The sequence below is a fragment of the Meleagris gallopavo genome, chromosome 5 (genome assembly GCF_905368555.1).
Source record: "Meleagris gallopavo chromosome 5, MGAL_WU_HG_1.1, whole genome shotgun sequence".
Lineage (NCBI taxonomy): Eukaryota > Metazoa > Chordata > Aves > Galliformes > Phasianidae > Meleagris > Meleagris gallopavo.
Window position 1 is genome coordinate 43806729 of NC_139408.1, and position 24573 is coordinate 43831301.

At 38.4% G+C, this 24573-nt stretch overlaps 2 protein-coding genes across 6 annotated transcripts in view; one reads left to right on the forward strand and one right to left on the reverse strand.

Moving 5' to 3' along the window:
* The window catches only part of TTC7B (tetratricopeptide repeat domain 7B), a 128500-nt gene that overhangs the window by 68648 nt on the left and 35279 nt on the right, over nt 1–24573 (reverse strand). For all 5 annotated transcript variants that reach the window (XM_085225497.1, XM_085225500.1, XM_085225499.1 and 2 more), the window contains 4 exons: nt 17090–17168; nt 8463–8635; nt 5589–5652; nt 1012–1149 (listed from right to left, as the gene is read on the reverse strand). In XM_085225497.1, coding sequence (XP_085081623.1) covers nt 1012–1149; nt 5589–5652; nt 8463–8635; nt 17090–17168 — 454 coding nt within the window. The remainder of the gene's footprint in view (nt 1–1011; nt 1150–5588; nt 5653–8462; nt 8636–17089; nt 17169–24573) is intronic.
* On the forward strand, nt 10644–13235 carry LOC146544336 (uncharacterized). The gene has a single exon (XM_085225506.1). It carries the CDS (start codon nt 11361–11363, stop codon nt 13233–13235), a length of 1875 nt encoding a protein of 624 aa, XP_085081632.1. The 5' UTR covers nt 10644–11360.

Genomic DNA, 24573 nt, shown 5'->3' on the forward strand with positions numbered 1-24573 from the left:
TAGAATAATCTTTAATTAAAGTGAACAGATATGATTTCTAAGTAAGTCAATCCCTGAATATGCCTGCTTACCACACATGCTGAAGTACTCCTTTTGGAAACCACTAACTAATGCTGGTCAGTGACAGCATTCTGCCGCTGGGTAAGCATTGTTTTCAGTAGCAAGAGCTCTGCTTAGCCCAAAGAGTGGCTGGGCAGGTTGTTTCTCAGATATGAAACTTTTAACAATACCTGAAAATTTCCTAGAGTATTAAGTTGCCACATTCTAACAAACACAAGACATTTGAGGCAGGGAATGCCCTTTCCCACTGACCTAAAAAAGTAATACATTCCCCTTTAATAATACCAAAATCATTTTACAAACTATCAGGAAGTTGGAACACTCCAAATTTTATGAAATGCACAAATCAGTCTTATTTTGAAAGAAAACCTCACAAATCCTTTTTCTAGGTATTAATATTAGTGACCTATCCATTAGAAAATATTTGAGGTGAAAAAAAATCTCCAACCAGTAATATTTAGATCTTATTACAAATACATTAATAAGGCTTATAGTAATATATTCAAATAAGTACAGTTTAAAAATTAAGTTTGGTATTCCCTAAACTTTGAAAGAGAATTCAAAATAAGAAGCAACTAAATCCTCCAGGCCAAGAGAAGTGAAAGAACCAAAAGGCAAAGGTCTATAAACATCATTTTCCTTGTAGTACCTCAGCACTGTCAGCTGAGCTATCTAATGTGCATCTATTTAAGCAGGTCCATGCCTCACCAACCAAAAAGCATGTTAATTGCTGCACCATTAAACATTTCTCACATCTTTCAACATTTCTGTGCTTGAGGACCTCGTGAAAATTCAGTCAGTAAATATTTGGGGGTAGAAACTACCCATACAGTAGTACACGACAGAATCCTATATTTGTTTAACCCTAATGTTCTAATACAATTAATATGATTAATAGGAAAAAAAAAAAAAAAAAAAGACACAGTTCAGTATTCACTGCTATGGACAAACCTCTGAGAGCATTTCATATTGGCCTCTTCTTCCCAAGGCTATAGTAAGTAAATCATATACTACAGATGCACTTTGCAAACTGATGATACGATCATTTTTGTGTTCTGGTATTCTGCTTAGTACAGCATCGCGGTTAGCCTGAAACATAACAACAAAAAGAAATCAAGTCAGACGTTGAATTCAGCCTTATTCTTGCTCAAATAACTATTATTATAGTCAGATTGACTGTCAACAGCTGGCAAAGGTGATACAGAGAGACAGTACCTGTTACTGATTTATAGACAGCCTCAATCACGTTAGCTGAAAGATTTGGATTTCTACACATATTTACTTTTCATTACTTGATTCTAATTACATAAATTATGAGAGTTCTCAGAAACCAAAGACAGTATGTTTTAAAATATAATGTATATTCATCTTCTAAAATTTAATTAATTGTTTTGTAGGCAAGTAAAACATACGAGAAGAATCTTCAAATCTTCTACTTCATCTTTTTGTGAAATAAACCAATTAATTTCTTTTGTCTTCATAACATTATGACTCTACCTTCTCACTTGCCCAGGTTACCTGCCCAGGATAACCATGCAATCACCTTCAGAAATTATTAATGAGAAATGAAAACTGCCCTTCGTTCCATGCACAGGTTCAGACTCAGCTCTTGTTTGCAGTAAATCTTTGTACTTTCAAGACTTCTGTGAAATGCATATCGCAGGCCTAAGCCCTTGCTTTGTCTTTTCAGAAGGGCATAAATTAAACTAGAGCTGGTTAAATGAGTTGACCGTATTCAAAAAGAAATCCTGCTAAAGAGCAAAAAATAAAATTCAAGTTTCCCAGGAGCTAATGCTCAATTACTCAGTATTTCTCCAACTATACCACCAACTCTCTGAAAATATCTTATCTTGACATCTTCTCCATTTCCAGATTTTTTGATTGTTAATATTTCTACTGATGCTATTATATCTGGTTGCTTGAAGTCAGTCAGTCCTCTCTCTCCTCTGCCTTGTCTTTTTCTTTTTTTTTTTAATTATACATGGTATGGCCTCCCTTACATGTTTACTTAAATACATTATATTAAAATTGAGAGTTTGCTTCATCCCTTTTTCAGAGAGGAAGAGTAACACATATCAAGCACCCATAAATTGGGTTGGTTTTTTTTGCTATACTAGGAGAACATTTTACGCTCTGGTCATACTCAAAAAAAAATTTTAAATCAGTACAGTTAAATACAGACAGAAAATTCCAAGGAGATACTCGGAGTATAAAATGCACAGACATTTCAAGATTTATCAACTGAACAATCCACAGACTGACTGGTTTGAACTTCATTCCCCTTACCCCTTCCTTCCAACCCAAAACAGGCACTGTGTTTTCTTTTGATCAAGAAGACTTCGGCTTTTTCTTTCCACACTGCATAAATATTTACTCAGATTCAAGAACTTCTTTTTAACTCCATGTTTAATCACTGATTCAATTCCTTTCCTTGCAAGTACAGAACAAGCCCTAAACTAACACTTACGATGAAACGGGTGGCAATGCCAAAGCAGTATTTTGGGACAGATGCCTTGTAAGTTTTAATTGCTATATATCTGAACAGTCATTTTCTGCATAACCATAACAGTTAAACGGACTTAAAACTTTAAGTGCTCCGTGTTTCAGAACTGCTAAAGTCTCAGACACAATTAAGTGAAAATTAATTAAGTTGCAGTATGCCACACTTACCCTATACATGCTTTAAGCCTGAAGCAAATATGAGTAGAATAACTTTGTTTTCCTGCATGAGCTGAGATAAACACAGTCAGGTGAAGGAGGTGTTCACTCAAGCAAAGTCTACCCAGCAACTAGTAGTGTGCTTCAGGGAGCGACACTGGGTTCAATCCTGTTCAACATCTTCATTAATAACCTGGATGATGGAGTGTAATATACTCTCACAGCAAGTTTACTGCTACAAAATTAGGGGGTAGATCTACTAATGGACTGTGCTACTTACTATTTAGAGGGACCTAGACAGGCTGGCAAAATGGGCTCACAGGAATCTCTCCAAATTCAAAGCCTTAGAGATGCTAAGTTGGAAAGTGGATGCTCAGTGACAGGACAAGAGGAAGTGAGCACAAACTGAAACAGAAGGTTCCCTCCAAACATTAGGAAACTCTTTCTTTGTTTACTGTGATGGTGATTAAACATTGGAATAGGTTGCACAGAGAGACTGAGGATACTCCATCCTTGCAGATATTCAAAAGCCGTGGTACTGGGAAACCTACAGATGGCCATGCCTGAGCATAGGACTGGATAAAATGCCCTCCGGAGGTCCCTTCCAACCTCAACAACCCTGTGACTCTGTTACTATAGCTCAGCTGACATTCAGCAACAAGTACTACCATTGTAACTTGGAGTTCCCAGTCCTTCAGATTCTACCTTTCTACACATTCAAACTTAGGTAAGAAGAGGCTGATCTACACTTTGCAGGTGTAATAGCTAGAATACAAGAACATCTTACAATAAGTGATGGCAGAGTTGCAGCTGACTTTCCTCATTACTCATGACAGTACACTGCAGCAGCAGTCATGTGGCTAAAATTTTGTACTCTGAAATGTACCTATAAGAGAATTAGAATACTTAAAAAGCACAGAACTATCTTTCCCACATCATTTCTTTCATAAGTATTACAATTCAAATCTTACCCACCAGAGCATCCATTCTGAATTCGGAAATTAAGGGAACTCAACTTTCTGGATATATGTTGCACTAGATCTAATGCAAATAAGAAGTGATGATGTTAGAGTGTTTTACTTCCCTGAAACTAGAAGTATGATTTGGGGGTTATATACACACAGTGATTTGAATGTCTTTATTTACACAAAATGCTACTTATATCAGACACTCATTCTGTTTTTCAGTATTTTCTTAAATAATTTCATAATGGACAGAATTTCTGAAGCCTTGTGTTTTTAATAATTCACAAGTAAAATATCATACTATATTGATAATTGATATTGATAATACAAAACCATGTTTAAATACATCATCAGTCTTTTGTAATCATTTCTTACTCGCATATCAGTTTGAAAATCAGTCACATTGCTCTTTATAACTACTACGGGTAGATAGAGTTAGGACGCAGTACTGAACAAAGGGCTCTTAACTCTCAGGAAGCAACTCACACAACAACAAGTTTGAAGTGATAAATATTTTTAAGGTTAACACTTGTGCCTCAGATAACTTGCAATAATTACTTGTCAAGGAAAAGATTACTGAGAGCTTGCAAAGAGTGTAATGCTCTACCATGACAAGTATTCAATTTAGACAGATCTAATTCACGAAGGAAAAGCTGTAAGTTACCTGAAAGAAGAGTTAAAAAAGCATTATGTAAAGGATCTTTTTGACTTCTTAGTGCTGATATGCAAGGAAGTACTCCACAAATACAGTAATCAATAGCCAGATGCTGCCATAGTGGGCATGCTTCTGCTTCACACTATGACTGCTGTTCACATTAGAATTCTTTAGGTTGTCATAAGCTGCTCAAGCACCTTAAAGACACACGTGTTCCCTTTCAGATGCAGCAAAAGCAACACATGGTATATGGAAACATTTGCTCAGTCTAGTTTTCTAGTGACATTGCAATGCAGCTCACTAGGAATAAGGATAGTAATTTGCACTACTTTTAAAGTGTACGTAGCAACTTTAGAAGAGTTCAAATAGGACAACATTCAATAAACTGTTCTGATATTACTTAACTAACAGACTAGAAATTTTGCCAGAGTGTAAAAGATCTCACCTAAGGAACTTAAAGACTAAGTGCCATCGGTGTTCAGTGGGGCAGACTCATATACAATGCCCGAGATTCCAGAGGTTCCACCCCTCCAGCTAGAAACTCAGCGAGGGTTTGAGCCTAACCTTTTCATTTCTGTTATTTGAGAATACACAGTAGAACTGACCTGGTATGAGAATGTCAGTACATGGCAGTGAATCAGTAACTAGTAAAATCATGCTACAGGAAAATATGAAATACTGATAAAAGGCACAAGTAGTCCACTGAAAGGAATTACCTGCTGGGGAAAGTAGGAGACTTGAAAAAATGAAATACAATCCAGTAGAAAAGGCTGAATGTCTGCATAAATAAAAATAACTTACAAATATGACTGACATCTGAGTTTTAATGAGCAATGGAAAATATTTTTTGGTGATGCTTATTAGGCTTACCTAGTAGTCTTTGATTTTGGTTTTTACAACAAGAATAACTTACTTTTTGAGTCTGTCTGAATGATACCTGCTGGTGTAACTGTGGTTCATACTGATAAGTGACGAGAAAAGACCTGGCTTTGTATTCACCTGCCTATAATTTGGAGGCTATGTTCAGTCACTCTACAGGAGAAAAAACTCCTATTCATAACATCTGCAGAGCTCATCCTGCTGCTTCAGGGGAACAGAAGCTTGAATTTCAGAAGTAACTGCCTGTTCTCCTATCAGAAAATGAAACACAAGTCAAAAAGCAAGGCATGACAAAAAATGTTTTCATTTAAAAAAGAAAAGGGAATGCACACAAACACATGCAACATTTGCACATCCATTGTTTTACCTACCATAGATTCACTAATAAGTAGCAACAGTAAGGCTTCTTCTGTATTTTCTTGAGGACAAAAGATGCTGTTCAAAACAAAAATTTTTTATTATTTAAGCAGAAAATACTACTTTTAGGAGTAGCTTACACAAATATTGTGACTGTAAAAACTAGAAAAATCCATAAAACAGAATAGATAAATTGCATTTTAAAAACCGCTTACGGTTCATTTATCTGCAGCGCTCTTCATTTACTTTTCAGAAAAGTTGACAAAGAGAATCACAGAATCACAAGGTTGGAAAGGACCTACAAAGATCATCTAGTTCAACCATCTTCCTAGCACTATTACTACCCACATACAATAAGAGAACAAAACAACCATGGCTGTCAAGTATTAAAGAACACATCCAAGTATCCCAAAATTTAGTATAACTTGACAACTATAAAAATATAGCCTGTGGTTTAACTAGCTGTTGGCATCTAGCTATATGAACCGAACCTGCATCGCTGATTCAAAGGTGAGCAACAAGAAACTCTCAGAGGAGAAAACTGAAGAAGGGTGTAACAGAGATCTATAAAATCATAAATTATATTCTTCAAATATCATTCACTGTCCTCAAAAGAACCGAATGTATTTAAATAATGTATTAGGCACTGTATTTAAAACAAACCAGTACATTTCTGACTCAAAAAGCTGGAGGTCAGGGGAACATGTAGGAGGAAGTCTCCTTTAAGTATGTCTTGCTATTTGTTGTCTTAGGTACTTGCTTTTCATCACTGTTGAAGATGAGGTACTAATCTAGACACATTGTCTGATCTGGTATTAATCACTTTGATGTGACCAAAGAAAAGCACTTAATTACACGCTCTGCTGAAATTGTGGAACTCCTTGCTTATATTTCCAAAGAACAGAAACATTATACTAGACAAAGCCATGCTTTTGAAAGGAGCTGTGTTTCTACAGAAGAATAAGTTGATAATGAAGAATATAAATAAGTTTGAAAGATTGAGTCTGAGAAGCCTGCTGTAAGAGTTCTGGTCTGAGGAATCAGAATTGCTAAAAATCTTTGAAGAGAAAAGGCCATTCTACTTTGTAAGCAGTAATGTGGTATGGTGCTACAATTACATGGGGCTACTACTGTATGAAGCGTTCATAAATGGAGATTTGCAATAAATAATAAATCTGCAGCTAATAATAAAAAGATCACAATCTGGGAAAACAGTTTAATATTAACTACGTGCCGTAACAGAGGAACTGACTCCTCTTTACTTGGGAAGCAAAGAAGTTGTTTGAATATTTGGGAAAATGTTTGACTCAGCATAAAAGAGACTTCCTTATACAATAACTTCATGGAGTGGCCTGGGTTGAAAAGGACCACAACGATCATCTAGTTTCAACCCCCCTGCCATGTGCAGGGTCACCAATCACTAGATCAGGTTGCCCAGAGCCACATCCAGCCTGGCCTTGAATGCCTGCAGGGATGGGGCATCCACAACCTCCTTGGGCAACCTGTTCCAGTGCATCACCAGCCTCTGAATGAAAAACTTCCTCCTAATATCTAACCTAAATCTCCCATCTTAGCTTTAAACCATTCCCCTTTGTCCTATCACTATCAATCCATGTAAACAAAATACTCAGAACAATTCAAAACACTGCCTTTAATGACTTAACATTCAAGATATACTCAGACAAATCTGAAATTCAAAAACCCACAATTCCTGGCTTATAAACCTACAGCCAGACAATATTCTCAAAAAAATATGAGTAAGTTTTTTGGAGAAAAGAAAGTCAAGAGTTTCATATAGAACAGGTAACAGCCTCCTCAAATGAGATTCCCAAATCACACCAATTTCATAGAATGGCTGAAATTGGAAGGTCTCTCTGGAGATTGTTTAGTCCAGAATTTCTGCTCAAAGCAAGGTCAGCTGGCAGATCGCTCAGGACTGTGTCCAGTTGGATTTTGACCCTCTCTAGCAATGGAGGCTCTACAACCTCTTCTAGTTTTGTAAAGGATGTTTTCTTCAGTTCAAATGGAATTTCAATTTTCTCCATCTCAATTAAAAATTAAAACACTCACTGTCCTACTAGAATAAAACATAACTTTGCCTAGATAATTATTTCCACTGCTACAACCTGTTTTCTCAGTTTTCCAGCTCACAGTGTTTCCAACATGTATCACAGCAAGCAAGAAGTGGTTGTTGGCTACATTAAATAAAGTGATCCCTCAAGTTCTTTGGACATGTCAGCCATTAATTTACGAACAAGATTTTACTGCACACTATGTAAAATATGAAAGCAACAAAGTTTCATTGGATCAAATTTACTATCAATGAAAAACAATGACTACCAAATCTTTCAGATTTCATTACTTGATTTGACGTAAGCACAGGAGATACAAATAACAAGTTATTAACTATTAAGGAAGTCCAGATTCTAAGAAATATTTAACACTCCTACTAAAGGTGATTTTTTGGGGAAAAAAAAAGAAATAACAAAACACAGAAGCATAAGCTGCAATTTTGCTATTTTCAAACATTTAGACAGAAACTTTCCATTTTGAAAAGCCACTTGTGATAAATACAGCAGAAGAGGTGGAAGAGCACAAAGTGAGTAGCTCAAGGTGACAGAAAGACAGCCATGCATATTTATGATTTCTTGTGTATCTCAAAGATAATACAGAACGGTGACTCTACCATGTACCTCAGGATGGAATAAAAAGATATTTGGAGGATTGAGAACAAAAGGTCTTGTGATACACTGCGAACTTCTGCCTAAAAAACATTCACACTGCCCAATACCTTCTGCATTTTCAACAATATAAACTAAATTACGCAGTGCGGCGGATAACAATTGCAATTATGGAAACAGAAGAAAGAGGTGTGAATTCAGACATACTTTTCTCCAGTGTATACCCGCGGTCTTCTACTGAGTGTGTAATTTTTCGTATTTGAACCTTTCCGAAGTGGATCATCTAATGGCGATTGGTGAGGAGGATCTTCCAGTGGATTCCAATAACTCTGTTCACACATGCCTCGTAACAAAATTTCAGCCAGTTGTCTTGCTATCGTCTGCAAAAGCAGAAGATAAATAGTTTCCTTTAAAATGCTGAATGCAGTCTCTTCAAAAATACCAGATTATTTTAAATGCCTATTAGTCAAGTGGAATGTATTTTCTTTTATTTTAAAGCATCCAAAATATCAGGCATTCTGCCGTTTGAAAGGCGTAAGTACTCATTTATATTCTCTAAGTGCAAACTAAAAATGGCATTAACAAACTTCAATTTTGCCTATTACAGTTCGCATAAGTATAAACACCATCAACTATTGCTCCTAACAGTGGAGCACATTCAGGTATATTTCTGGATATTTTATACTCAAAAAGCTCTACTCCCAATCTCTGCAAGTATTTCCCTGCAGCCTTTGGGACAGATGATGCAGAGAGGCCACAGGCAGTAGGGGATTGTTTCCTGAATGAACTGCTGAAGCACATGGGAAGGATCCACACAGGAGTGTTGGGAAAACACAAGGATGAAGGAGAAGTACAGAACAACTGCTAGGGACACACTGCAGCTTCCCCTTTTCCATTCCTGCTGTGCTTGCTTGCTCACAGCTAAGGGAGAAGAGGTAGAAGAATTAGGAAGGAAAAAGTGAAGCTAAACCTGGGAAAAGGTGGTGGTGGTGGGTATTTTAGATTTTGCCTTTGTTTCTCTCCATCCAATTCCATTTCAGCTGACAATAAATTCCATTAATTTTCCCAAAGTCAGGTCTGCTTTGCCCACGACAGTAAAGTTCTTTATCTGAACCCAAAAACTTTTCTATCTTTTTGTTCCCATCCTGTTGATAAGGCAGAGTGAGAGAGCAACCGGGTGGGTGTCTGGCAGCTCACCACAGCTATAATCTAGATCCAAACTGATCTGGGCTTCTGACAGCTATGGCCTGAAGGTGCTAGTGTTTGTTGCTGTTGGTAAGGTTTAGCAAGAGTGAAAGCGGGTTGCAGATAAGCATGAAGAAATTTATTTTGACCACTTACTCCCAGTACCAAATATTTAAGTACAAAAATAACTACATAATTATTATGTAATAATTTAAAGCTTTGAAAAGTCATCCTACAATCTTTAACTAGCAATTTAATCTCCACCTTAATGTTTACTGTCATGTAGCATACAAGCTACATAAGTATATATGAAAATAATGACAACTCAGATTAGTACCAGCAAAATAGAAAAAAGGCAAGCATTTACATCAGAATTGTCAGCATTTCTCAGGAACAAATGTGTAATGATCAAGCCATGAGCAGCAGCATATGATCTACATTTTCCACCTTAATTCCTATATCATTTATTTCCTAACATTTGTAATATTATCCCTCTTCATTGAAATTCTGCCATTTAATAATTTAAGTATGATTTTTAGGCATTCATTATTAAATTAATTAAGAATCACGTTACCTTTTTACAATTCCGGAAGTTGTAAAGATGTAGTATTAAAATACTAATCTAAGACATTTTAAAAGTCATTACCTTACAGCAAAAGATGCAAGCCTTGGCCCTTTGTTATACCCCCCCTCCCCCCCCCCAAAAAAAAAGATAAATCATTTATTTGGTAGAGGTTTATTTTATGACTTTATCCATATTAAATTTCAAGATTTTGTCTTTTTTTTTCCTTCTTTTGAAGAAGCATTTCTTTATTATGAAAATAAAGAAATGATAGCTTGAAGTTTCCAACTTAAAAGAACACAAACGAAGACACTGCACGTTGTCCTCAATCTCGTTACATGATATGAAATAATATCCTGGTGAAAGTAGAGCAAATCACAAATTGGAGAACTATGACTAAGTTTGAAAGCATTGTTGGTCAGAAATCAATCATGTTTTGGCCATAACCGCAAGTAGGAAAGAAGTAGGGAAGACCAGGCGTCAAGCATTCTGTTTTTACTTTAATAAATCACTTCAACCAAGAAACATACCTTTACAAAGTGGCAGATAACACATCCTGATCAATATGCTGTAGCTTGATTATTTGTCCCTGTCATGGTTTTATATTTTTTTTTTGTTTTGGTTTGGCTCTCAGTATTCCGCATCAATACATCATGTAGTATACTGGGAGTTAAAGTGTTAATGCTCCAATTCCAGGCACCTATCCCTATACGTTACAGAAGTCATGGGATCTGACCCTTCCGGGTGGGGCGGTCTCTTACTGCCTGGCAGTGGGTGCTGGAGGGTGCTTTCCTGGCCGTTCCAAGCTTTTCAGGTTTGAATCGGTATCGGGAACTCTCTCTCTCTCCTGTTTTATTTGATTTATTAGTCTCAATTTCAATCAGATTGTATTATATTGTGTTATCTTGCATTCCGATATCATAATTAGTAAAATAAGTTTTCCTCCATAGATTGTTGCCGCTGTTTTTTTTGTTTTCCTCCCTTCCTTCCCATTTTGTGGGCTGGGAAGGGGAGGGCAGGGGTCTACCGCCCCCCTGTCACGGGTGTAGATTGATCTCGTTAACTCCGTGACAGATTTTGGTGGAGAATGCGGGCATAGTTCTATTTCTTAGCTTTTGGAACGAATCTCTCTCTCTGCTCTTAGAGAGCTTCGTTAGGGAGCATTATCAGTAGTTTAGGTTTCTGTGCTGGAAAACTTGACCTTGAAAGACTAGGCGTGCTGCCAGTGTTCTGGGATATTTGTAAACTTTGAGCACTGCTCAGTCTGGGTAGTGCCTTTTTCTTTTTTTTTTTTCCCTTTTTCCTCCTTCTTCTTGTCAGTTTCAATTCATTAACCCCTGTTTTAATAGACACCAGCAATGAACCCACTTTTCATTGTGGGGGTGTTGAGTAAAGGCTTACAAACCGTCATGTTACTCTCAACCTATTGGCAAATTGTCAAGGCCATAATTACTTGTTGTGGAATTATGTTCATATATAACTACTTAAGGGCATTGACGGAGACACCTGCATGGTACCTGTATGCAATGTGGTATGGTCTGAATTTTGACATTCACATCCCAGATGGAATGGCTAATTTTACAAACAGCACAACGTTCAGACCAGTCTCCAGGCTTCCTTATCGGTTTGTCAGACGGTTTTCGAATTCTGAATTAATACTCATGGGCGCGCTATTGTTTTCCTGGATTGTGATTATATTCCTTTACAAAGGGAAGGAGTCTCCTCCAGAACCAGAGAGTGCTGACTGGCAGGGAATATGGAGAGGTTTAGGAAAGATCTTAAAAGCAAGGGGACCCGCAGTGTCATGGGATTTCACACTTGAACATCTGTGGGATCCTGAGAAACTAAGTCAGTATTTGAGTCAGGGACAGCGCGGCTTACATAACTCTAAGGAGGTACAACTTATTTGGGGTTTGGCTTGTGCTTACCGCGCCCTATATAATACTATTCTGGAGAGAGAGAGTTTCCGAGCTGAGGTTCAGGCCAAAGTGGAGAATCTCCAAGTCAAATCTGATCAGTTACAAGAGACACCAGTAACAATATCAGTTGCTCCTGTGGAAGGCAAGAAATGGAAACGAGTGTCCACGCGTCTAGAACGGAAAAAAGAAGAAGCGGAGGCGGAGGAGGAGGAAGATCCAGGCGAGGGGCCCTCCTCAGAACCACCACCATCGCGAAAAGCAAAAGGAAAAACTAAGAGACATGCAGAAGAGACTGATGATGAGGACATCCTTATTACTACTCGTCGGCCCCTGAAGATGACTGAAATCCAAGGTTCAAGAAAGGAGTTCACACGGGGCCCGAATGAAACTATTGTTTCCTGGTTGGTTCGTTGTTGGGACCGCGGGGCCAATAGCTTGTTTCTAGATGGTAATGAAGCTCGCCAACTAGGAGCCATTGCCAGAGACCCAGCTATTGATCGAGGAATTGGTCGATGTTTGGATGAGTCTGCCTCCCTTTGGGAACGAGTGCTAATAGCCGTGAAAGAAAGGTATCGCTTCAAAGACGGCTTGAAGCCTGTGATGAAAAGATGGGATACAGTTGAAAAGGGTATCCAGTACTTGAGGGAAATGGCTGTGGTGGAAATGCTGTTCGACCCTAACTTTGTTCCTAACCACCCACGACAAGAACGCGATCCTGAGAGAGTGAGGACGACGCCTGAGATATGGCAGAGACTCATAACAACAGCACCAGACAGATATGCCGGTACACTACTGTCAGCTAATGACAGATACCGGGAACAAGAGAGAATACCCTTAGTTTTTGAATTGATTCTTACGCTCCAAAACTACGAACAACAGCTACCCCCAACTCACGCTTCCATTGCTGCCATCTCACAAGTAACGAACCAACTGAATGAAATGCAGGAGCAAATATCTCAACTGATTAATCGTGACAAACCTGTGCCAGTATCAGAAGTGCCCAGTGAAGATCAGGATAATCAAAAGAGTCTACTGAAGGAGCTGATCAAACTAATGCGAATCCTAACTAACGACGATGAACCTCCCTACTCATGGGCACCATCAAAAATCTCAGCTATTAAAAGCAAACGCTTTCCGGCTCCAGTGAGGAACAATACATCGCGAATTGCCTTGTGGCGTTACCTACGTGACCATGGAGAAGACATGAGAAAATGGCACGACCAAGCTACTCCTGTACTACGAGCACGGGTGAAAGAATTACAAAGCAGATCAATCACCAGTGCAGTTGCTCCACTTATCACAGGTAATGAATAGAGAGGCCCTGCCTTCAGCCAGGGGGGGAAAGGGATAATCGAGTATATTGGACTGTGTGGATTCGATGGCCTGGCACGTCAGAACCACTGAAATATAAGGCACTGGTGGATACTGGTGCACAGTGCACTCTGATGCCCTCGAGTCATGAAGGGACAGAATCAATCCATATTTCCGGGGTGACTGGAGGCTCTCAAGAATTGACTGTGTTGGAGGCTGAGATAAGCCTCACTGGTAAGGACTGGCAAAAACATCCTATTGTAACTGGCCCAGGGGCTCCATGTATACTAGGTATCGATTACCTCAGAAGGGGGCATTTCAAGGATCCTAAGGGGTATCGGTGGGCCTTTGGGATAGCTGCTGTGGACACAGACAACATTAAGCAGCTGTCTGTTTTGCCTGGCCTATCAGAAGATCCGTCTGTTGTGGGGTTGCTGCAAGTAAAAGAGCAACAGGTACCGATTGCCACAAAAACGGTGCACAGACGGCAGTACCGCACCAATAGGGATTCCTTGCTCCCCATTCATAAGTTGATTCGTCAACTAGAGGATCAGGGAGTGATCAGCAAAACTCACTCACCCTTTAACAGCCCCATATGGCCAGTACGTAAAGCCAGTGGAGAATGGAGACTGACGGTGGACTACCGTGGCCTGAATGAAGTCACACCCCCACTGAGTGCTGCTGTGCCGGACATGTTAGAGCTCCAATATGAACTAGAGTCAAAGGCAGCCAAATGGTATGCCACCATTGACATTGCTAATGCCTTCTTTTCCATTCCTTTGGCCAAAGAATGTAGGCCACAGTTTGCTTTCACATGGAGGGGCGTTCAGTATACTTGGAACCGTTTGCCCCAGGGGTGGAAACACAGCCCAACCATTTGCCATGGGTTGATCCAAACTGTATTGGAACAAGGCAGTGCTCCTGAGCACCTGCAGTACATTGATGATATCGTTGTGTGGGGCGACACAGCAGAAGAAGTCTTCACGAAAGGAGAGCGAATAATCCAAATTCTTCTGTGTGCTGGTTTTGCTATTAAGCGGAGCAAAGTGAAAGGACCTGCTCAGGAGATTCAGTTCCTAGGTATAAAGTGGCAAGATGGCCGTCGTCACATCCCAACAGATGTGATTGACAAAATCAGTGCCATGTCTCCACCCACTAATAAGAAAGAGACACAATCGTTCCTGGGCGTAGTGGGTTTTTGGAGAATGCATGTTCCAAACTACAGCCTCATTGTAAGTCCCCTTTATCATGTGACGCGAATGAAGAATGAGTTTACATGGGGCCCGGAGCAGCAGCAGGCTTTTGAACAGATTAAACAGGAAATAGCCCGTGCCGTGGCCCTAGGGCCAGTACGAATGGGACAGGGTATAAAGAACATCCTCTACACTGCTGCTGGAGAGAAAGGTCCCACTTGGAGTTTGTGGCAGAGAGCCTCAGGAGAGACCCGAGGCCGACCCCTGGGATTCTGGAGTCGAGCTTACAGGGGGTCAGAAGAGGGCTACACTCCAACTGAAAAGGAGATCTTAGCCGCGTATGAGGGGGTTCGGGCTGCTTCTGAAGTAATCGGTACTGAAACGCAGCTTCTTCTGGCACCTCGGCTGCCAGTGCTGAACTGGATGTTTAAGGGAAAGGGTTCCTCCACCCATCATGCTACCGATGCCACTTGGAGTAAGTGGATTGCGCTGATTACGCAGCGAGCGCGGATGGGGAATCTCAACCGTCCAGGAATCCTAGAGGTGATCATGGACTGGCCTGAAGGCAAAAAGTTTGGAACATCACCAGGAGAAGAAGTAGCACGTGCAAAAGAGGCCCCACCATACAATGAACTACCAGAAAATGAAAAGAAATATGCTCTGTTCACAGATGGATCATGTCGTATTGTGGGAAAGCATCGCAGATGGAAAGCCGCTGTGTGGAGCCCCACACGACAAGTTGCAGAGGCCACTGAAGGAAAAGGAGAATCGAGCCAATTTGCAGAGGTAAAGGCTGTCCAGCTGGCCTTGGATGTTGCTGAACGGGAGAGGTGGCCAATGCTTTATCTTTACACTGACTCATGGATGGTGGCAAATGCTCTATGGGGATGGTTACAGCAGTGGGAGCAAAATAACTGGCAAAGAAAGAGTAAACCTATTTGGGCTGCTGAATTGTGGAAAGATATTGCCGCCCGAACAAAGAATATGGTTGTAAAGGTGCGCCATGTAGATGCTCATGTGCCCAAGAGTCGGGCTACAGAAGAACAGCAAAATAACCATCAGGTAGACCAAGCTGCCAAAATTGAGGTGGCCCAAATAGACCTGGACTGGCAGAACAAGGGTGAATTATTTTTAGCTCGATGGGCCCATGAGACCTCGGGTCACCAAGGGAGAGATGCGACACATAAATGGGCTAGAGACCGAGGGGTGGACTTAACTATGGACGCTATTGCACAGGTTATTCATGATTGTGAAACATGTGCCATAATCAAACAAGCCAAAAGGATGAAACCACACTGGGGGGAAGGGCGATGGCTAAAGTATAAATACGGAGAGGCATGGCAGGTTGATTATATCACCTTGCCACGATCTCGCAGTGGTAAATGTTATGTGCTTACTATGGTGGAGGCAACAACTGGGTGGCTTGAAACCTATGCAGTACCCCATGCTACCGCCCGAAATACCATATTAGGTCTTGAGAAACAAGTCCTGTGGCGACATGGTACCCCAGAAAGAATTGAGTCAGATAATGGGACTCATTTTAAAAATTCTCTTGTAAATACTTGGGCCAAAGATCATGGCATTGAGTGGATTTACCATATTCCCTACCATGCACCAGCCTCTGGTAAAATTGAACGATACAATGGGTTGTTAAAAACTATGCTGAAAGCAATGGGAGGCGGTACATTTAAACACTGGGAGAAGCATTTGGCAGAAGCCACCTGGTTAGTCAATACCAGAGGATCTATCAATCGTGATGGTCCTACCCAATCCAGCTCCCTACTTACTGTAGACGGAGATAAAGTCCCTGTTGTACATGTAAAGAACATGTTGGGAAAAGCAGTTTGGGTTCTTCCAGCTTCTGGAAAGGGCAACCCACTCCGTGGTACTGTTTTTGCCCAGGGACCTGGGACCACTTGGTGGGTAATGCAAAAAAACGGGGATGTTCAATGTGTACCACAAGGAAACTTGATGCTGGGGGAGTGCAGTCGATAATTCTATGTATATGTATATAGACGTGTGTGTAATGCATTTTAATCATCTTTTTCGCTTATATATGTATATAAATTAAGCATGATGTAGTGATGTAGAATAAGGGGTGGAATGTCATGGTTTTATATTTTTTTTTTGTTTTGGTTTGGCTCTCAGTATTCCGCATCAATACATCATGTAGTATACTGGGAGTTAAAGTGTTAATGCTCCAATTCCAGGCACCTATCCCTATACGTTACAGAAGTCATGGGATCTGACCCTTCCGGGTGGGGCGGTCTCTTACTGCCTGGCAGTGGGTGCTGGAGGGTGCTTTCCTGGCCGTTCCAAGCTTTTCAGGTTTGAATCGGTATCGGGAACTCTCTCTCTCTCCTGTTTTATTTGATTTATTAGTCTCAATTTCAATCAGATTGTATTATATTGTGTTATCTTGCATTCCGATATCATAATTAGTAAAATAAGTTTTCCTCCATAGATTGTTGCCGCTGTTTTTTTTGTTTTCCTCCCTTCCTTCCCATTTTGTGGGCTGGGAAGGGGAGGGCAGGGGTCTACCGCCCCCCTGTCACGGGTGTAGATTGATCTCGTTAACTCCGTGACAGTCCCTAACTCATATTTATGCTTCATCTGCCTACTAGAATTCCGAAGTTGCAATAGGAACATGGTTTAATGACTTACCATTCGCAGATTTTGTGTAGTTCTTGTTTCAACAGCTCTTAGTAATTCTCTAAATCTACCAACTCCTCTTGTCAAGTTCCTGCATATAAACAAAATTTAACAGCATTCTTAGACATAGCAATACCTTGATATATTACTTGATAAAAATCATTAAAAGCTACAGTATCAATTTTTTATTTTTTTCCTGTGCATCAACATCACCTTTCTGTGAATTATACATATACATATTTGGGCACCCCACCACTGATTATAGAGAACCTCTGCTGCCGAAGTGTTGAAAAAGACAAGCAAAAAACATTTTCAGATCAGCAAATAGCTCAAGAGAAAAAGTAAGAAGTGATCAGTCCAAAAGGAAAACAAACAAGCAAAAATGTTCAGGCTGTTAAAATAGTTTTAATTTTCAATTGCATTTTAAAAAGTAGGGTTTTTTGAGGGGGAGGGGGAGGAATTAAATTCTAGCTGCCTTTTAGTATCTTACTGTAGGAAAATAGGAAATAAGAATAAATCTCTCAAGACTCAGCGAAAGTTAATGTCTTAACTCCTTAGGAATCAAGACAAAACAAGGCCCACCACATGGTCAGAAGAGAGGACTGACAGATCAGTGTTCTTGATTTCAGTTGGTTTTTGGTGTGGTTTCTACAGCTCAAGTTACTTTGCCCATGCTTCTCCCACTTCTGCTGCCCTAAACATATACACATCCCTAGGAGAGGAGGCCTCAATCACACCAACAGTTCTAGCAGATCTGAACTTTGTTCTCAAACAATAGAATTAACAGATTATTTTGAATGTTCTTAAAATTTTATCTTTTTCTTACCGTTGTATCATCTCTGCTATCTTATTTTTTATTATACTTAAAAACCTCGGGAATATCTTCTTTGATATTACTACAGCTTGTTTGTATTCTGGTGACAGACTAGTTTGGTTTTTTGTTGAGCTGAGGTTGAAGAATTCAGTTGTTCAACACATAACATAAGATGGTCACGTCAAGATTTGAAGTTTAGTTACAAAAACAAATTGAATCAATCCAAGGTGTATTTTGCATTAAATTATTGTTGTTACAAATTATGTGTGTATTAACTTAAGACACGGTTTTACATGCAAGTTGTATAATATTCACTTAACTTAGGCTCAAAAGCGCACTTCAAGAGAAATATTATGTATCATGCAAGTTTTTCATACAGAAAAGCACCATGGCACTGTGATATAAAGCTAAATTGCCTTCGTCCTTGATGTCTAATTTGTACACAATCTATTAAAACATCTTTTAAACTGTGATTTGATACAAACTAAAAAAAAAAATCAGAAAACATCATTTTTATTCAGATGTTTTCTTTAATTCTAGTGTCTGAATACCTGAAACTAGCATGTTTGAAGAGATCATTCTGTAGAATTGTAAAACTCTTATCAGTTTAGCTAAAGACCCATTATTTTACTCTTCAGATTACGGGACAGAGGTCATCACTGTTCTGTTACATACAATAAAGGATTATCAGCATATTTCAGAAACTTCAGTCTCCAGCACAGACAGACGTGTCTCACTAGCACAAGTTCACCTTTTAAAAATACTTACAAAAAAGGTCATTAGAAAGAGCTAACACCTCCAAGTAACAAAATCCATACAAACAGGTGTAAAGTTATGTTGAAGTATTCTTAACATTTTATTAATTCTTAATATTTTAATTCTTAATTTTATTAATTTTGTATTTCTTTTAATTATTTTAATCTTAATTATTTAAAAGGTAACACTTTTCTAACAAAATAATCTTTGTTGTACACCTAATATGTAAACAAATGCATAAATGAAAAATTTAGTTAGACTTTAACACAGGTCTCTTAGTAGCTAATAAACACTATTCCAACTTCATAGAAAAATTAAGGTAGTACAGAAATTTAGCAGACTTCATCTTGAAAAGCTCTCTGACCTCAGTGGAAACAGGACACATTCAGCACCTTTGTATATGTATTCAAGAGAGCCCAAACCAGACCACTGGAATCCCAGATTGAAGTCTTCTAAGTCCTAGAGCATATTTTAAATGAATGAAGCTTCCTCTCAAGGACTGTACTGTAAATTCAGAAATGTGCCCTCGTGACAAGAGTCAGAAATTATAAAAAACAAAAAACAAAAAATCCACATTGACCAAAATCTGAAGTGTTGACTGCAAAATTATCAAAAGAGCAAAAGTAACAACAACAAACAAAACAAAACAAAAGCTTGTCATCTTGAGATACTATTTTACTAGAAGAAATTAAATACACTGCATAGTAGAACTTCAGATCACAATAATATGAACTCTGTGGGAAAAAAAATGCTGTTTCCTAAAATTTTGTATGATATTTACATCTTTTGAAGTGAGACAAGAACAACAAAAGGAAAACCTCTATGAAAAAATTGTGCAACTGTTAGAAGTCCTTAAGGGTGCCATGACACTATTATTATTTGCCTACAGCACTTGGTATGTATCTGTGAGGGACTGAAACTTGTGACTGAAGTTCTACTGCATCATGGAAAATGCAGCAAGATTGTATAGAAAAAAAACCTAACATACAGAATTAGGTTTTGCTTCATAAAGCATTTAACGTTGATCCACTGCACAAGTGAACACAAACACAACACAGATTTGTCAAGCATCTTCTATACAAGGTATACTAACAAAGAGTACACTTGAAAACTACAATCTAAACCAGCAAACTGAGTTAAATGCTTTGAGAGACAAGTAATGAAGCAAAAAATACCATGATCAGTATGGCCGATCTCCACACTGCACTACTTTTAGCAAAGTACATTTCCTGTATTTGTTAAGTGTCTGTAATACCTGGGAGAACAGGGTGGCAGCTATTCCTGCCTAGCCAGAACATACCTTCTACCTGCTGTTCACTATGATGTGCCTTCACATAACAGCTCCACTCGTACTGTTAGGCAGATTAACTTAAAAAGCAATGACCCACAGTGTCTGTAAAAGACTTGGAGATTCTTTCCATTCTTGAGCCACGGAATTTTAGGGTACATTAACACATGCCTGAGCTGACAGACTTTGTAATTTCAGGCTTGACAAAGGTAGACATTGTTAACTCCAAGTTTGTTTGCATAACTGCTTTGCTATTACATTCACAGAGTAGCACTACACCAGTTACAGACTTGGCATTAAGATCTAAAAGACAGTAATCTTCTATTGCAAGTCTACATGGATACAACTTCTATACATATTTCAGAACTACTGATAGCATTTCTGTTCAACGTAATGGAAATATTTTAACTGCATCTATGCAAAGTTGTTCATTCCTAAACAGAGCAATAAATCCAAAAGTAGAGGTATGACACCAAAAAAAAAAAGAAAAAAAAAAAGGAAGAAAACAAAGAGCCAATATAGACAGATTGTTCATACAAAAATCAGATAAACTGTATCTAAGCATATAGGCCAGCATAAAGCACAGGTTAGACAAATATATCTTTCTGATTTTAAACACACAAAATAAAATAAGAAGGAAAAAATATAGAAACTACTCAAGGAATAGAGGTCCATACCTAAAAGTTAGGATAAAAGAACAAACAATACTCTTTAAAACAAGAGGAGTGAGGTCTCTCACAAAGCACTCCAACTAGGACAAAAGTGCTTCAAATCAAAAAAGTTTGATAAGATCAATCTACTTTTTATTTGCAGTATATTTTGACATATTCTCTATTAACGTGAGAACTGCTTTGTTGTGCTTTTCCCTTATGTTTTATGTATTTAAAAAACAAATATTTAGTCTAACTCATTGACTTTTACATATTAAAGATGAAATTAGAATAGATTTTTGTTTAGTGAGCTTAGGCCCAACCTCCCCTGCTTTGCAACTTGTTGGCTAAATTGTAGGTGCTTATTCTATCTAACAGGGAAAAGCACCTGCACAGTCATGGCAATGAACAAGCAAAGTTTCCTATATCAGCCTATTACCTCATTACTGATGCTTACTATATCTCATTTAATAAGTATTCATGCTTCAAATAAGGGGAAAAACAACAACAAAAGATAAAATGAAATCTAAATTGCTTGATAAAAGTGATGAAAGAAATTGCTTTTGGAATTATATCCATTTTCCAAATGCTCTCTCCCTCTCATATCCAGAAAAAGAAATGTAATGTTTGTAAACTTTTAAAATTAAAAGTTTGTTGTTGTTCTATTTCCAAGAATTCAAATAATAAAAAATAAATGCATTTGATTTAAACATGGACAACTGCACCATTGAGCAAAGGAATGGGGGCAGGCAAAATTCTTGCTATACACACGTACACAGAAGTTTCAGATAAACTCTTTATCACTAACAGAACAACACCTTAATACTCTGGGGCACGTTATTTACCATACCAGAGCAATGGTTTTATGTAACACTACAAAGATTAGTGGTTTGTTTGTTTGGTTTTTAAGTTCTTTTTTTTTCTCCTGGATTGAAGTTTTAGTTTATAAATGAAACATCTTCAGCGTGCCATTACTGCTGCATAAGTCTAAGTACTTGAAACTGCCCAGTCAAGCAGTAACTCTTTTTGAACACACAGTAACAAAACACGTCCAAACAGCTTTACTTTATATTCAGCTATCTTTCTCCTGAAGACTGTAACATCATGCATTTGAAAGTAAAACATTTATTGCCTAGACTGCAGTTCCACTAGTAGCTGAGTCCACCTAATGGTTCCCTACCAAAAGGAGGAAGTCTCATTCTCCCCATTCTCCTCTTGGCATTTGTTCCCTTTTTCCAGCTTCATATCTTCCTACTTTCACTTGTTTGGCCCTGTCTCTTTTCTCACAGCACCACCAGCTGTTATCACACCTTCTGGTGAATCAACTCAGCCCACTAAAACTAAAGAAAGCTGTGATTTCTTGGCTGTTTCTTTTCTGCTGTTTTGGAGAATGAAATGAACCAAACAAATATCAGAAAAATAAAATAATATAAAATAAAAATGCCAGAAGCATAGGTACAGGTAAGATGACAGCTCGTAACTACATCTCCTGACACTAGCACCTCAGATACTCCTCAGACTCTCAAGATATTCATTGTTGTAAGTATATAAGCACACTGTTAAGGCACAACAACCAGATTCACAAAAGGAATGGACACAGACTGGATTACACGTCTCACACTTTACCCCTTACTATTTTCAAGTTTCTCTTTCATAGCAGAGATAATGAGAAAAAGAAATGGGGGTAGGTTAAGAAAGAATCACAGAAAGTCACAAACACAAAGGTCCATTCTTGAATTCACAAGAAAAAACATGTTAAATGTGCCAAAAAGCTTTACTAATGAAATAAATTAACAGATGGAATGAGGCAAATAGAATTTACTCTGATAAATATTTCATTTTCTATTACACATAATTCAAGCAGTATGGTCATCAACTTTATCATTTTACCTAGAATTATATATTATATTTTATCTATATATAATAGAAAATATAAAAATTCCACAAAAGTAGAAGGAAAAAAGTGCAGTGACAACAATGCTTTTGTTTAGAATACCAAATTCTAGGGATCTAGGATGCTACTCAGCTTAATATAAAGCATGACAAAGCTTCAACAGACAGAACAACACAGTCATCACTTTACAACCTCTCTTAAAGATAACAAAGGTCAGAAAATAGCAGCAGAAACCATGAAGGAAGTACGTTGTGATAAAATACAGGATTTTATACAGGAACAAAACAGCTGAGATACATCCATGTATCTCAGAAGTGATAGAACTCAAAGAGCTAAGATGAAACAACAGATCAAATGTTTAGTCAGTGGCATTGCTTAGCAAAACACAAAGTCCAGCTCTCAGTACTCTGCATGGTTCAGTCCTCTCAGAGGTGACACAGAAGAGGAAGGAGTGTAAGGAATAAAAAGGCGTCCTTTCAATTAACACAAACAAGGGGTGACATCTGTGAAGAAGTGAGCCAAGCTGTGAGGGGAATCCACTGCCCCACACACCTGCCACTGACTGTGCCCAGTTCTCTGACAAGGAACCTAATGCAGAGGCAAGAGAAACTCATGAGCCCTTAGCCACAGGAGCTTCATGCAGAACCCCAGCAGCAGTACAACCTCCTACTGCTCTCCAGTCAGGCAAGGAGTGGACTCCTCACACCACGCAACCATTCTCCAGGTAAAGCACAGCATGGTTTTTTAAGCTACCAAGAAATACATCCTCATGAACCCACGTGTTTCTGAAAAATCAAGAGTTGAGAAAAAAAATGGAGGTGGAAGGGGAGCAGGACACCCAAGGTAGTATTTCAGCACTAAGAGCAAAAATTTCTTTTCCAAGCTGAGAACTCACAACTTGTGAATAATAAAGAAAACAGACACAGGTTGCACAGGTATAATACAGGGTGGCTATAAACCAAAGCAAATCACAGCAGACAAAACTCTACTCAATGCTAATGCTTTTCCAGTAGATACCTAACAACTCACACTCTTTTGTTGATCAAATGCAAAAAATGAGACTAAAAACAGAGAAGGGACTGAAGAAGATGCAGGGCAACAAAACCCATTAACTGAGAACTGACTAAGAGCGCAGCTTGGTTAACCTAGGAAAACAAAGACTAAAAGTTATTTAAACACAAAGTAGGGCAGTTGAAAGAAAGAAGGAAAGAAAAGGTAAACACTAGCATGGGAGCAAATATATACTTTACTCAAAATTTTATGTATTAAATGGAATATATAACATTTCTAGCCATTTGATGTTGTCAATTCTCCTTTGATTTTTCTCACTCATTATCCCAGGAAAGACTAATTTTGATGTTAGTGCTCCTATTATAGACATCCTAGAGATGTTAATATCTGAAGAAAACTCATTGTTCTCCACTTCTTGAAGTTGTTTATGTACCATTTATTCATCAGTACAGTTATTAAGAGTTTTACTTTTCTATTCCCAACCCTTGTTTTTGCTATTGGACCATTTTACCAAAACAAAGTAAAACAGAAGACAAAATTCCCTATTCTCTATTGCAGCCCAACAGCAAATTTGAAAATGCTTACTAACCTTTCTTTTATTTTTATACTCTTTAAAGTAATCATGAGCACAGCTGCCATGTAACTGAATATACTAATTTGGAAAAAGGCAGGAAGATAAAGCCAGAGTCTCAAAATTCATTCTATATACAACACACAAAATATGAGTTATATTCACAAACAGGTACAACACTTACTGGAAAGAAAAGACTGTGCAAATGCTTCAAAGCAAACAAGCAGAATCTGTATTAGTAATCACTAATCTTCATACTGTTCCTCTGTTTATGCAGTATTACTGAGAATTCACACAATGTTCCTAAGCACGAGGCTTACAGGAATGCTTCTTTGAGGGAACAGAACATAAGACCTCTAAAAACATCCTGTTGATAGTCTTGAAAAATGTCAGAGTCAAATAAATAAAGGAGATGATTTCACTGCCGAGTTGCTTATTATAGTTCTGTCTGAATGCAGTCTCTAAGGAACCACTTTTTCCCAAATCAATTCAATTTAAAATACCCACATTGC